Here is a 15,596-nt window from a genome sequence, read left to right as displayed (position 1 = left end):
ACAGTGTACACTGTTCTCCGTGTGTGGCACGTTTGGCAGGCCGCGTGTCCAGGTAAAAATGGACATGTCTGCGTATTTTACACACGGTCTGTCAAAACACGCTGACATGTGCATGGACCCATTCATTTGAAAGGGTCTACGTGTGTCAGTGTCTCCGGTACGTGAGAAAACTATCACTACACGTACCGGAGGCAGTGACGTGTGAAACCGGCCTTAAAGAGAAACTAACAGGTCTGTGTGAGCCAGAATTCTTGCTGGTTGGTCGGTGATCAAATACTCATTTCATGCAATAAAATGCAATTTTACAGGATATAATGGAACTAGAGAGAGTACAAAGGAGGGCAACAAAATTAATAAAGGGGATGGGAGAACTACAATACCCAGATAGATTAGCGAAATTAGGATTATTTAGTCTAGAAAAAAGACGACTGAGGGGCGATCTAATAACCATGTATAAGTATATAAGGGGACAATACAAATATCTCGCTGAGGATCTGTTTATACCAAGGAAGGTGACGGGCACAAGGGGGCATTCTTTGCGTCTGGAGGAGAGAAGGTTTTTCCACCAACATAGAAGAGGATTCTTTACTGTTAGGGCAGTGAGAATCTGGAATTGCTTGCCTGAGGATGTGGTGATGGCGAACTCAGTCGAGGGGTTCAAGAGAGGCCTGGATGTCTTCCTGGAGCAGAACAATATTGTATCATACAATTATTAGGTTCTGTAGAAGGACGTAGATCTGGGGATTTATTATGATGGAATATAGGCTGAACTGGATGGACAAATGTCTTTTTTCGGCCTTACTAACTATGTTACTATGTTACTATTTAGAAATCATACAATGAGATTTTCTGCTTTTTATTTTTAGACTAGCTGAAGAGCCCGGCGTTGCCTGGGCATAGTAAATATCTGTGGTTAGTTATAGCACCTCACTTCTCTTATTTTCCCATCACGCCTCTCATTTTTCCAATCACATCTCTCATTTTCTCCCTCACTCCTCTCATTCCCCCCTAACACTTGTCATTTCAACCTCACATCTGTCATTTTCTGATCACTCCACTATTTTTCCTCACTCCTCTCATTTTGCACTCACACCTTTTCATTTTCACCTCACACCTCTCATTTTCACCTCATCACCTCAGTATATACATGTTTGTCATCTCCCTTATATATAGTATACATCTGTATGTCATCTCCTGTATATAGTATATACCTGTATGTCATCTCCCCTGTATATAGTATATACCTGCTGTGTGTCATCTCCCCTATATATAGTATATACCTGAATGTCATCTCCTTCTATATATAGCATATACCTGTATGTCATCTCCTCCTGTATATAGTATATACCTGTTTGTCATCTCCCCTGTATATAGTATATATCTGTGTGTCATCTCCTCCTGTATATAGTATATACCTGCATGTCATCTTCTATGTATAGCATATACCTGTATGTCATCTCCTCCTGTATATAGTATATACCTGTGTGTCATCTCCCCTGCATATAGTATATATCTGTGTGTCATCTCCTCCTGTATATAGTATATACCTGCATGTCATCTTCTATATATAGCATATACCTGTATGTCATCTCCTCCTGTTTATAGTATATACCTCTGTCATCTCCTCCTGTATATATATGTACCTGTATGTCATCTCATCCTCTATATAGTATATACCTGTGTGTCATCTCTCCTGTATATAGTATATATCTGTGTGTCATCTCCCCTGTATATAGTATATACCTGTGTGTCATCTCCTCCTGTATTAGACCTCGTTCACACGTTATTTGCTCAGTATTTTTACCTCAGTATTTGTAAGCTAAATTGGCAGCCTGATAAATCCCCAGCCAACAGGAAGCCCTCCCCCTGGCAGTATATATTAGCTCACACATACACATAATAGACAGGTCATGTGACTGACAGCTGCCGTATTTCCTATATGGTACATTTGTTGCTCTTGTAGTTTGTCTGCTTATTAATCAGATTTTTATTTTTGAAGGATAATACCAGACTTGTGTGTGTTTTAGTTAAATAAATAAGGCAGCACACTGCAGCGCTAGAACATACAAACTTGAAATACGAAATTTGAACTGCATTACTGCACTAGAAATATGAAAAATGAGAGCGTTTAGCACATAAAAATGGCCAATTTTATGTGTACCTGGTAGCCACTTTACGGCATCTCTCTTATACCAGGTCCTACGCTTGCCTTACCTCGCTGAGAATAAACGTCTCCATCTGAATGGGTACATGTGAAACCTCTTCCTAGACTAAAATTCTCTCTCTCTATGGAGGGGTATTGGACCTGCTGTAATTAAAACACCTGTGGCTAGAAGGCGGAGTGCACGATCAGAAGGCTAGAGAATACATTTCAAAAACCTGACCTGCACATCCAAACATAGACTAAGTGTGAACAGGTGCTGAACCTAGAGTCGCCAACTCGTATATAGTTAAATAAATAAGGCAGCACACTGCAGCGCTAGAACATACAAACTTGAAATACGAAATTTGAACTGCATTACTGCACTAGAAATATGAAAAATGAGAGCGTTTAGCGCATAAAAATGGCCAATTTTATGTGTACCTGGTAGCCACTTTACGGCATCTCTCTTATACCAGGTCCTACGCTTGCCTTACCTCGCTGAGAATAAACGTCTCCATCTGAATGGGTACATGTGAAACCTCTTCCTAGACTAAAATTCTCTCTCTCTATGGAGGGGTATTGGACCTGCTGTAATTAAAACACCTGTGGCTAGAAGGCGGAGTGCACGATCAGAAGGCTAAAGAATACATTTCAAAAACCTGACCTGCACATCCAAACATAGACTAAGTGTGAACAGGTGCTGGACCTAGAGTCGCCAACTCGTATATAGTTAAATAAATAAGGCAGCACACTGCAGCGCTAGAACATACAAACTTGAAATACGAAATTTGAACTGCATTACTGCACTAGAAATATGAAAAATGAGAGCGTTTAGCGCATAAAAATGGCCAATTTTATGTGTACCTGGTAGCCACTTTACGGCATCTCTCTTATACCAGGTCCTACGCTTGCCTTACCTCGCTGAGAATAAACGTCTCCATCTGAATGGGTACATGTGAAACCTCTTCCTAGACTAAAATTCTCTCTCTCTATGGAGGGGTATTGGACCTGCTGTAATTAAAACACCTGTGGCTAGAAGGCGGAGTGCAGCGAGGTAAGGCAAGCGTAGGACCTGGTATAAGAGAGATGCCGTAAAGTGGCTACCAGGTACACATAAAATTGGCCATTTTTATGCGCTAAACGCTCTCATTTTTCATATTTTAGTGCAGTAATGCAGTTCAAATTTCGTATTTCAAGTTTGTATGTTCTAGCGCTGCAGTGTGCTGCCTTATTTATTTAACTATATACGAGTTGGCGACTCTAGGTTCAGCACCTGTTCACACTTAGTCTATGTTTGGATGTGCAGGTCAGGTTTTTGAAATGTATTCTCTAGCCTTCTGATCGTGCACTCCGCCTTCTAGCCACAGGTGTTTTAATTACAGCAGGTCCAATACCCCTCCATAGAGAGAGAGAATTTTAGTCTAGGAAGAGGTTTCACATGTACCCATACAGATGGAGACGTTTATTCTCAGCGAGGTAAGGCAAGCGTAGGACCTGGTATAAGAGAGATGCCGTAAAGTGGCTACCAGGTACACATAAAATTGGCCATTTTTATGCGCTAAACGCTCTCATTTTTCATATTTCTAGTGCAGTGATGCAGTTCAAATTTCGTATTTCAAGTTTGTATGTTCTAGCGCTGCAGTGTGCTGCCTTATTTATTTAACTATATATGAGTTGGCGACTCTAGGTTCAGCACCTGTTCACACTTAGTCTATGTTTGGATGTGCAGGTCAGGTTTTTGAAATGTATTCTCTAGCCTTCTGATCGTGCACTCCGCCTTCTAGCCACAGGTGTTTTAATTACAGCAGGTCCAATACCCCTCCATAGAGAGAGAGAATTTTAGTCTAGGAAGAGGTTTCACATGTACCCATTCAGATGTAGACGTTTATTCTCAGCGAGGTAAGGCAAGCGTAGGACCTGGTATAAGAGAGATGCCGTAAAGTGGCTACCAGGTACACATAAAATTGGCCATTTTTATGCGCTAAACGCTCTCATTTTTCATATTTCTAGTGCAGTAATGCAGTTCAAATTTCGTATTTCAAGTTTGTATGTTCTAGCGCTGCAGTGTGCTGCCTTATTTATTTAACTATATACGAGTTGGCGACTCTAGGTTCAGCACCTGTTCACACTTAGTCTATGTTTGGATGTGCAGGTCAGGTTTTTGAAATGTATTCTCTAGCCTTCTGATCGTGCACTCCGCCTTCTAGCCACAGGTGTTTTAATTACAGCAGGTCCAATACCCCTCCATAGAGAGAGAGAATTTTAGTCTAGGAAGAGGTTTCACATGTACCCATTCAGATGGAGACGTTTATTCTCAGCGAGGTAAGGCAAGCGTAGGACCTGGTATAAGAGAGATGCCGTAAAGTGGCTACCAGGTACACATAAAATTGGCCATTTTTATGCGCTAAACGCTCTCATTTTTCATATTTCTAGTGCAGTAATGCAGTTCAAATTTCGTATTTCAAGTTTGTATGTTCTAGCGCTGCAGTGTGCTGCCTTATTTATTTAACTATATACGAGTTGGCGACTCTAGGTTCAGCACCTGTTCACACTTAGTCTATGTTTGGATGTGCAGGTCAGGTTTTTGAATTGTGTGTGTTTTAGGGCGAGTTTCGTTTGTCAAGTTGTGTGTGTTGAGTTGCATGTGGCGACATGCATGTAGCGACTTTTGTGAGATGAGTTTTGTGTGGCAACATGCGTGTAGCAACTTTTTGTGTGTCGAGTTGCATGTGACAGGTTAGTGTAGCAAGTTGTGTGCAGCAAGTTTTGCGCATGGCGAGTTTTGCGCGTGGCAAGTTTTATGTGTGGTGCCTTTTGAGTATGTGCAAGTTTTGTGTGAGGCAACTTTTGCATGTGTTGCAACTTTTGTGCATGTGGCAATTTTTCCGCGTGTGCAAGTTTTGCATGTGGCGAGTTTTCCATGAGGTGAGTTTTGCACTTGTGGCGAGTTTTGCGTGAGCCTAGTTTTTGCATGAGGTGAGTTTTGCGTGTGATGAGTTTTGAGCGGCGACTTTTGTGTTTCGACTTTTATGTGGCGAGGTTGGTGTATGTGTGGTGAAATGTGTGCTGAGGGTGGTATATGTGTTCAAGCACGTGGTAGTGTGTGGCGCATTTTGTGTGTGTGTTCATATCTCCGTGTGTGGTGAGTATCCCATGTCGGGGCCCCACCTTAGCAACTGTACGGTATATACTCTTTGGCGCCATCGCTCTCATTCTTTAAGTCCCCCTTGTTCACATCTGGCAGCTGTCAATTTGCCTCCAACACTTTTCCTTTCACTTTTTCCCCATTATGTAGATAGGGGCAAAATTGTTTGGTGAATTGGAAAGCGCGGGGTTAAAATTTCACCTCACAACATAGCCTATGACGCTCTCGGGGTCCAGACGTGTGACTGTGCAAAATTTTGTGGCTGTAGCTGCGACGGTGCAGATGCCAATCCCGGACACACACACACATTCAGCTTTATATATTAGATTGATACCATGTCCCATGTTTTTAAGTGTGCTTTTAATAGCACATTTCTGTAAACGAGCCTCTCACCCCAACTCACTAACCTCATTCTCCCCTGTTCCCTCCTTCTATGTACTATTCAAGATCTGCTCCGTCCTATTCGTGTCTCCGCACCCTCCATGCACCTGATAACTGCACTTATACACACTGACTGATGACCGATCATGCAGCTTTCTATGAAAATCCCTATTTATTATAATTGCCACACCTGAGATAACAATAAGCACTTTTCACCTCTTGTGTCCCCCCATTTCTTTGTAGATTCTAAGCTTGCGATCAGCCGGACCCTCACTCCTAATGTCACTACTGTCTTACCTTGTATTGAATTTTTTGTCTTGTAAAGCGCTGCCGACTATGTTGGTGCTATATAAATAAAATTATTATTATTTTATTATTATTCTGTCTCTCACAGGTGAAGTGTACCTATAATAATAATTACAGTCCTCTCCATTCTTTGTAGGTAGAAAAAGTTGCAAAATCGGCAGCATATCAACTACTTTTTTCCCCACTGTATACAATTAACTGTAACCTGCAGAATTAATATTACACAATTGTTGTCTGTTTAATAGGATGGTACAACAGACTATTCATCAACTTCATCCTTAGACGGCACATCTTCTTCTTCCTGCTTCAGTCCTATTTCCCAGCGATGCTCATGGTGATGCTGTCGTGGGTTTCCTTCTGGATTGACAGGAGAGCTGTACCTGCCAGAGTATCACTAGGTAAGCACGACTCCACAGAAAAGCACCTTGGGGTTATCCACCCCTGGGGACAAGTTATTGTCTTATTTAAATGCATGAAATTGGGTATTAAAAAAAAAAAAACACTTCTGCAATTGGGTTTGATTAAAAATGTTGCACCATTTACTATTTAGAGCCTCAGTATTGCGATGTCTATTACTGGCTGCAGAAGGAGTTAACTGAGAAACCTTCAGTCAGCCCACCTTGACTGTCTCACAGGGAGTTTTTAACTTTTTTTTCTGAGCTCCTTTCAACTGATTTATGACTACAGACCACATCAATGGTGAATGTGCAGGGAAACTAATAGTTAATAGTAAAATAGTGCAACATTTAGAATAAAAGCCAATCGCAAAAATGATTTTTAGCTCCAAATACAAGCATTTAGGTAAAAAAAATGTCCTTAAAGATTGGCAACGTCCCTAAAACGTCATAAAAAAAATACATAGAAATCCTATTATAGCGCTGCAGGCGCTAACCCTGACTTCTGTAGTACAAGGGGGCCATCTACTGGACAATATGTGGTACTGCTATGAATACAAATGAGACTGAATTCTATTTCAATATATTTATTGATCACCTTGTAGGATGATTACACAAGAAAATATCAATATTGCAGCTTACAATAAGTTTATAACATTTATTAATACAAGGTAGGATAGTGTAATGCTACAAATGGGTCTGGATAAGGCTTTGGCCACACTTGTGTATTTTCATTTAGTTTATCTCTTCCGTTCCCAGAACAGAGAAATGAAATTCATGCGGGATACAGATCCGCTGTATAAATGGAAGCAGATGGGCCCTATTGACTACAATGGGGGCTGCCTGGTTCCCATCATATATTCAGTTTGTTAGCAGAACACAGAGCACCGTTTTCTTGCCACAATCATATCCTGGTGTTGATTATTTCCAGGTATCACCACTGTACTGACAATGTCCACAATCATCACGGGAGTCAGTGCCTCAATGCCTCAGGTGTCTTACATTAAAGCCGTAGACGTCTACTTGTGGATCAGCTTCCTATTCGTCTTCCTGTCCGTTATTGAATACGCGGCCGTCAATTACCTGACTACAGTGGAAGAAAGAAAACAGCTAAAGCGGAGAGGAAAGGTAAAGGACCGAAACATCGGGAGAGGAGTGAAAAAAGCGAAATGTTTCTCTATGTAAATGCTGCCCAACCTGCCGGCCCCATGTTATAGAGCAGGGGGAGCGGAGCAGAATGATGTATAGTATTAGGCCATGTTCACACTTTGCGGTTTTGATGCTGCGGGTCCGCTGCAGTTTCCATTGCGTTTACAGTATCCTGTAAACCCTATGGAAACCGCAAACCGCTGTGCACATGCTGCGGGAAAAATCATGCAGGAACGCAGCGGTTTACAACCCGCAGCATGTCACTTCTTTGTGCAGAATCGCGGCGATTCTGCACCCATAGAAATGCATTGATCCGCTTACTTCCCGCATGGGGCTGTGCCCACCATGCGGGAAGTAAGCGGATAATGTGCGGTTGGTACCCAGGGTGGGGGAGAGGAGACTCTCCTCCAGGCCCCGGGAACCATATTTGTGTAAAAAAAAAAAGAATTAAAATAAAAAATCATGATATACTCACCTCTGAAGTCTCAGCGCTGCACGCGGCCGTCCGGTCTCAGGTTTGCTATGCGACCAGTACCTGCGGTGATGTCGCGGTCACATGACCGTGACGTCACGAAGGTCCTTCTCGCACAGCATCTTTGGAACCGGAACGCCGCGTGAAGCGCCGAGGAGATCGGGATGTCAGAGGGTGAGTATACCATGATTTTTATTATTTTTAACAGTACTATTGATGCTGCATATAAAACATTAGAAAAATGGAGTTCCATACATGTGGTATTTTTAAAAAAAATTGGTACACTTTATTAAAGATATCAAAAATTACATACAAATAACAAAATTAACAAAAAAAGACAAAAAACCCAAGTTTGGAAACCGCTACATCCCCGGCACAGTAAGTATATCTGAATATGCCCCAAGCATGGTGATAATCTACCACATCATAACTCATCCAGAATATTGCAGTACTAATTTGCCTAACATAAATATGAGGCAATATCCAATCTCTATAGGATAGTACATACCCCAGGTGTTGTCCTAGTGACAAAAAATCCATATGGGGAAACAAAAGTACAAGGTGGCAGAGTAAGAGATAAAGTTCCTTACCCATGCTGGAAGACAGTTAGGTGCCGGGGTGCCAGTGTAAACCCCCCTGACGCGCGTTTCGCGTAGGCTTTATCACAAGAAGGGAATGTGTTATGCTGACAATATGCTGGCGCTCTTATAGTGGCATTCATTATGCAGCACGCCTATAGTGCGCGTGCGCGCCACCGCCACCGCCGGAAATAGTGCCCAACACACCGGCATTCATCAGGAGCGCACATCTAGGGGAAATCTCCTTGTGACGTCAATAGACATGCGCACCTGAGTGCGTGAAGCCGGAGAGCCGGGACTCCTCCAGTGGATGCAGCGCGCACGTGCGAGACATCGGCCGCCATATTGGATGCTGGCAGAGAAGAGGAAGAGCGCAAAACAGACATACCTAAATGTGGTACAGCGTATGTGGTGAGTTAAAAAAGATATATAGCAACCAAATGTGTGTGATGTTGTGAAGAGATATATTAATGGGCATTGCCAGCAAAAGAGCAGCCCAGAAAGGCAATTGATACAATTGTAAATCAAATATCGCCTACATCTAGTGAGACGATATAAAGTGATGGTGTGCTAATCACCAGTACTACAACTTTAACAAAGTGAGGGACTACCCTCATAAAAGAACATAATAAAAAGAGTGCATAAAATGCATCTCATACATATGAATGATACAAGTGATGAATAATATAAAAAACATACATTGAGACAAGTGCAAATACAATATATAACATGTCAATTCATGTCCATAATAAGGTGTCACAGCACATTAACGCCACCCCCGCCAAACTAACACATAAGGGATGTATAAATGCACAATCCTCTTGGGTGAAGCACGTCATCCTCCAAATTTTGGATATAATTTCCTTGCCACAATATTAGAAAGCCACCAAGAGAAAAAGAGGCCACACATTAGAAAGCTCAACCTAAGGGTACAAACGCAAAATGAATAAAGAGAAAACAGATAAAATATATAAAACCTAAAATATAATAATAGATCCACCAGGATAATTCGAAACTGCACAGACTAGGACACGTGAGGACAAGAGCAATCATAAGAATGAAGCGAAACTCAATTTTTCATTGAGTCCCACAGGGGCCATAGAGTTCAGGGTCACTATCCAACGGCACTCTGTTTGTGCCAACAATCGCTTAATGTTGCCTCCTCTACTACCACAATGTACCTGGTCAATTCCCAAGATCCGTAGACCTCTATGGTCACATGCATGTAACATGCGAAAATGTTTTGGAAGAGTTTTCAGGATGCCAACGTCCTCCACCTCCTTCGCGTTGGCAATGTCCCTTACGTGCTCCCTTACACGCACACGGAGCTGACGTGATGTAAGTCCTACATACCTCTTGGAACATGTGGCCAGATATACAACATGTGTGCTGGTACAGCTTATATGATGTCGAATCTGAAATCTTTTTGTATCATTTGATGACGAAAAGTGGGTGCCCCTGATCAAGTTCTTTTCCTTGCAAGCAAGGCAATCCCCACAAGGATAACATCCCCAATTTGGACCCCTGTTGCTTGGATTTAAAGGATTAGTTACCTTTGCCACATAGTGGCTTTTGACCAATAGGTCCTTAATGCTCCTACCACGTTTTGCTGTGAATTGTGGTTTAACAGGAATATTAGATGCCAACACTGGATCAGTAAGAAGTACTGACCAGTGGGTGTTAATTATTTGTTGCATCCTTTTCCACTGACAGTTGTATGTAGACCATGATGTCACGAAGGTCCTTCTCGCACAGCATCTTTGGAACCGGACCGCCACGTGCAGCGCCGAGGAGATCGGGATGTCAGAGGGTGAGTATATCATTATTTTTATTATTTTTAACATTACTATTGATGCTGCATATGCAGCATCAATAGTAAAACAAGTGCAGGATTAAACCCGCAGCGGAACCCGCAGCACAAACCGCGATAAATCTGCAGGGATAACCGCAGCGGGTTTGCCCTGCAGATTTATCAAATCCGCTGCAGGAAAACCCGCGGGAGAACCCGCAGCCCTTTCTAAAGTGTGCACATAGCCTTAATCCTCTGTTCTTTCTGGGAGTTTGGGCCCAGTGGGCGGCCGGTCCTATTAGTGACTGACAGCTTTCTATGTGTACAGATGCAGCTGTCAGTCACTGATCGGCCCAAAAATCCAAAATCAACCTGCACTCTTCATTCCTTCATTTTCACTTTGCAGCCTGATGCAAGTTTCAGACTTTACTCTTGTGGGAATGCCTCTCCCAGTAATATAGGCTGGATATGAGGTTTGTGTGTATCCAGGGTGCTGAGAATTTCCTTTTTGTGTGCTTTTCTTCTTTTATAAAAAATGTTTTCTTTGCCCTAATCCACAGAGGAGAGTGCTGAGACTTGTAAATGTTCTAGATGTATAATCAGAAGGGATTAGGCAGTGCGACTCTAGCTGGAAGATCTACTGTATGAAGAATATTTACGGAGTTCATTAACTTTGATTTCAAGAAATAAATATTTTAAAATATGATATGTGAATGTGTATAAAGCCTATAGGGTGGATGAGAGGAACTTCTGGCAGAGCAGCCATGAGCGACCATATGTAGTGCCCAGCTTGATATATATATACAAATATAGATGAATGGATAGACAGACAGACAGACAGAGAGATAGATAGAAATAGATAGATAATAGATAGACTTTCATGGCAATGTTTCTGTAAGGAGGTAGACTGGACCGCGGGTACCTGCATGCCGGGTCCAGAACTAGGAAGGCCGCATCCTGTGTTCCTGGGGGGAAGCCTGAGTGGGCCGGACCTTCCCCTGCTGTCTGGGGTAAGCATGAGCAAGTAGGACCTTCCTGGGGATGGAGAAGGGCGGAGAGAACCAGAAAAGGGTGCGCAGCAGCAGAGGCAAAAAAGTAAAAAGCGCACGAAATGGGGTAGTCTGGTGCCGGCAGAGAGAAGTGTGGGGAGCAGTGCAGAGAGCGGTGTGTAAAGCAGTGAGCAGCACGCTCTGCTTCCCCTATCCGAGTGTACCGGTGTGGCGACGGGCTATATAGAAGGAGCCCCCGTCACATTCAGAGCAGAGCCGTGCAGAGCCGAGCCATATACAACCAGCCGAGCCATGCAAACCAGCGGAGCTGAGCCAGCTGTACAGCAGCCAGAGAGAGAAGTGCCCTGCTCTGAGAGCACCAGCAGCATAGTGCAAGCTAGTGCCAGTCGTCGCCCACGGACCAGGGAGAGAGAGACGCACAGCATGAGTCCAGTCTCTATGTCTGTGAGTACTACACACGTGCCCCATACAAGTGACCGGGACAGTACAGACCTTCGCACCCTGACTGGGCCATTAAACAGCTACCTACCGAGCCACGCTGGACTCGTACAAGACCGTGACCCGTATTACCGTCAGCCACTTTGGGCCCGTCTGACCGAGACTGTCAGGAGAGTAGTGCAGGAGACAGGTCGGGCTTAGACAGTGCCGTTGCCCGTAACCTTGGAGGCATCTACAGTATATGGACAAGGGGCAGTGGAAGGTACCGGAGACCAACTACTGTCACCAGAAGATGGGGTGTTGTTGTTTGCTGAACCACATTAATAAAGACACCGCGCCCGCCGTTGCCGGCGCTATTGAGTTTGCAGCAGGAGCTGCAGTGTTAAGACTTCCTGATACGCTTGCACCAAAGTGTCGTTATTTGTACTGTTGTCCTTCACTTTGCCATTCATACTGTTTGACTCTTTTGCTCCCTGCATGGAGTATTCCCCTGTAAATAAACCTGTTAACCCTTGCTCTGCCTCCCGTCCATCACTGCATCCCGCGTTCCTTTCCTGCTTGCATCTTACACTTCCACCAGGTTTCTTTTGCAAAAGACTCCTTTACTCAGCAGAGCCCCGTCATCCAAGACTACATTCACACAATGCGCTTTTGGTGAGTTTTTGAGGCTGCAGAATTTCTGTACCTAATATTTAAATTAGGTTAGTTGTGTTTTTTTCTTTATTACATTTTTGTGTGCGTTTTTAGCACATTTTCATCACTGCCTTTTTTGTCTCTATTTGATGTGGTAGCATTTAAGTAAAGCTGCTTTATTTTTTATACTTTCTGCTGTTTGGCTTTGACAAAACTTTATTGACATACTTAGGTGCGGATTACATGTGTTTTTTGATGAGTTCCCACCAAGGAAACCCACTAAGAACGCTTCTGCGTTTTTTACTTGCAAATTTTCTGCATCTAATGCAAGTCAATGGGGAAATGCCGCATATAAAACTCTGCGTATTCGCAAGAGAAGTTGACATCCATCAGACCTGAAACGCGCACCGTGGGTCAGTTTACGCTGTATTAAAAAAAAGCACAGCGGGCTGGAGATTTCTATCAATCTCATCCAATTTACTGGAACTGTAAAACGCATAGTTTTTGATGCAGCAAAAATACGCAGCGCCAAAGAAAAAGCTCATCGTGTGAATATAGCCTAAATGTACATTCCCAGCATGGTGGTGGTGCGAAAGGTATGTGGCCTGAAAAGAGGCGGAGGTATCAAAGATTTCCATACCTCCAAGTGGGCAAGCATGGTACAAATTACATTTAAGGGATGGGAATTCTCTGTACAGCGCTCCAGAATATGTCAGAACTTCGTGAAATAAGTGTCTCACAACCAACCTGTATGCCATTTGTTTTCTAGTCTTCTACAACGCTGAACCTGGAGGCGGTGCAGGCCATGGCGTTCGATGGCTGTTACCACGACAGTGACGCTGACCTGAACTATTCTGTGCATTCTGAGGAAAGCGCGTCTCGCGGCCGGGCTGCCAGCGTGGCCACCCTAGACGCGGCTCGTGTGAAGCGCAAGAAATCAATCAGAGGGAACGTTGGCAGAATAATCCTTGAGAACAATCATGCCATAGACACTTATTCCAGGATCATCTTTCCCGTTGTCTACATTTTGTTTAATTTGTTCTACTGGGGCATGTACTATTGAGAGGGAATAAATCTGATGTCGTACATGGGATTATAGTTTCCGACTGTGCTCTACATGGAAAAACCCAAGGATCCTCAGAATTGGCCTCCTAAGAGAGAATATAATGATAAATGATATTGATGATGCCAGCGTTGCTTACACTGTATTTCCAGTCATTTGGTCAGTTTCTTGTAGAGATGTGCCTGCACTAATAAAACACCATATTTTTATTTACAATTATCTAATTGTTCTCTTCTGTTGTGACCTCCACTGAACTCCATGGAAACACTAATTGGAGAATTCGTATTCTTGGCATTGGCTCTTATCCTTTGTAGCGTTGCTATCGACATATGCGAAAAGTGCAGGTACAGCGCTCAAAAAGCTGCAGGAATTTATCAAAAAGTTGAGTCTGAATCCATTGTGATTGCCCGATGTTATCTGCAGATTTTACTGTAGATTATTTTAAAGTAACTCTGCCATCTCCCAAAATTCCCCGTAACATCAGAATATAGTTTTAGGACATTTTTTTTTTAACTGTACATTTTTGTTGAAAGATAACAAGATTTCAATGACAAGTTAAACCGACTACATAATACATATGCCTTAGATTATGCTTAAGATATTATTCAGAAATTCTAATTTTTAATAGTTGGAGAAGAGGGGAAGACACACAAGATGTACACTAGACAAAGGAGGGGGGAAGGATAAATATAGGTATTGGGAGGAAAAAATGGGAAGATGAATGAGTAGGCCAAAACAGACGACTCTCGGATATTCAAGGATATCCAGAAAGTATCCCCAGAGGACCAAATGAGACTAAATCTCTCAACCCAATTTTCATTCCAAGCAGTGTGATATTCATAATTTCTAACATTCTTGATCCTAGTGAATAGGTCGAGTAGAAATGGGGGAGAGTTTTACTTCCAGTGGGAGGCTATCAAGCAACTTGCAGCTGTCAATATATGCAAAAGGAGTCTAATAGTTCTCTTGGATTTATTCTGTGGAAAAACAGTAAGTAAGAAAATTTGAGGTTCTCATGGTTGAGGTTTTTGTCCGTTTGCACATGTATTTCTGAACCGGACAGGTACTCTGCAAATTTCTTCGTCATAGCCCATACAAGTGCCAGCAACTCCTGTTTGAACGAACTGTAATTGTCTGGATTCTTTTCTGTGTCTCTCAGTGACCTACTGGCATATGCGATCACTCTCTCTCTTCCTTCTTGTACCTTAAGGTACCGTCACACTCAGCGACGCTGCAGCTATATAGACAACAAGCAGATCGCTGGAGCGTCGCTGTTTAGGTCCCTGTAGAGATGTCAAACACAGCAGCTCCAGAAAGATGCAGGAGGGATCCAGTGACGTAAGGGTTACTCACTTATCGTTCTCACAGGTCGTCACAGGTCGTTAGCTCCATGTAAATCATTGCAGGCATCTTTGCTTTTGCTGTCAAACACTACGATACACGCCGATCTGAAGACCAAATAAAGTTCTGGACTTCTAGCTCTGACCAGCGATATCACAGCAGGATCCAGATCGCTGGTGCGTGTCAAACACAACGAGATCGCTATCCAGGACGCTGCAACGTCACGGATCGTTGTCGTTCTCGTTGTAACGTTGCTGAGTGTGAAGGTACCTTAAGCCAATTCTGCCACCAGTCCATACAGGCTCCCGTTGGTGTACAGTACGAAGGTCTATGAGAACTCAACGTTGACCCTTGGATTGATTGATGTTTGGCTCCTCTGGCCATCCTCCACAACGGTTCGTTGAGTGGTACCACAATCTTGGCTGTCTTTTATGAACCTGCTGCAGTATCCACGGTACCATAATCTTGGTGGTCTTAAATGAACTTGCTGCAGTATCCAGCTAGCCCTAGAAATGTCTCAATTCCCTTAGGTTGGACGGCATGGGCCGCTTTGGCACTGCAGCCACCTTCTCTGTGGTGGGTAGACTCCCGCACTAGACACAGTGTGTCCCAGGTACTCAATTTCCCCCTTGAATAGGTGACACTTCAGAGACTTGAAGCCACTCCAATACTTGCTCCAGCTGGTTAAAGTGATCTTCAAACATTGCTGAATAAATGATTACGTCGTCCAGATATATCAAAGTGGATTAGAAA

At 43.2% G+C, this 15,596-nt stretch overlaps 1 protein-coding gene across 1 annotated transcript in view; it reads left to right on the top strand.

The window, feature by feature from the left end:
* Positions 1 to 13,720, top strand: part of GABRR3 (gamma-aminobutyric acid type A receptor subunit rho3) — a 155,978-nt gene extending 142,258 nt beyond the window's left edge. The window contains exons 7-9 of the mRNA XM_069760045.1: positions 6,221 to 6,373; positions 7,302 to 7,498; positions 13,209 to 13,720. Coding sequence (XP_069616146.1) covers positions 6,221 to 6,373; positions 7,302 to 7,498; positions 13,209 to 13,502 — 644 coding nt within the window. The 3' untranslated portion in view covers positions 13,503 to 13,720. The remainder of the gene's footprint in view (positions 1 to 6,220; positions 6,374 to 7,301; positions 7,499 to 13,208) is intronic.
* The last annotated feature ends 1,876 nt before the right edge of the window (positions 13,721 to 15,596 follow it).

This window comes from Ranitomeya imitator, chromosome 3 (assembly GCF_032444005.1).
Source record: "Ranitomeya imitator isolate aRanImi1 chromosome 3, aRanImi1.pri, whole genome shotgun sequence".
NCBI classification, from domain to species: Eukaryota; Metazoa; Chordata; class Amphibia; order Anura; family Dendrobatidae; genus Ranitomeya; species Ranitomeya imitator.
Note: the sequence above shows the minus strand (reverse complement) of the source record. Positions and strands in the feature narration are given on the sequence as shown.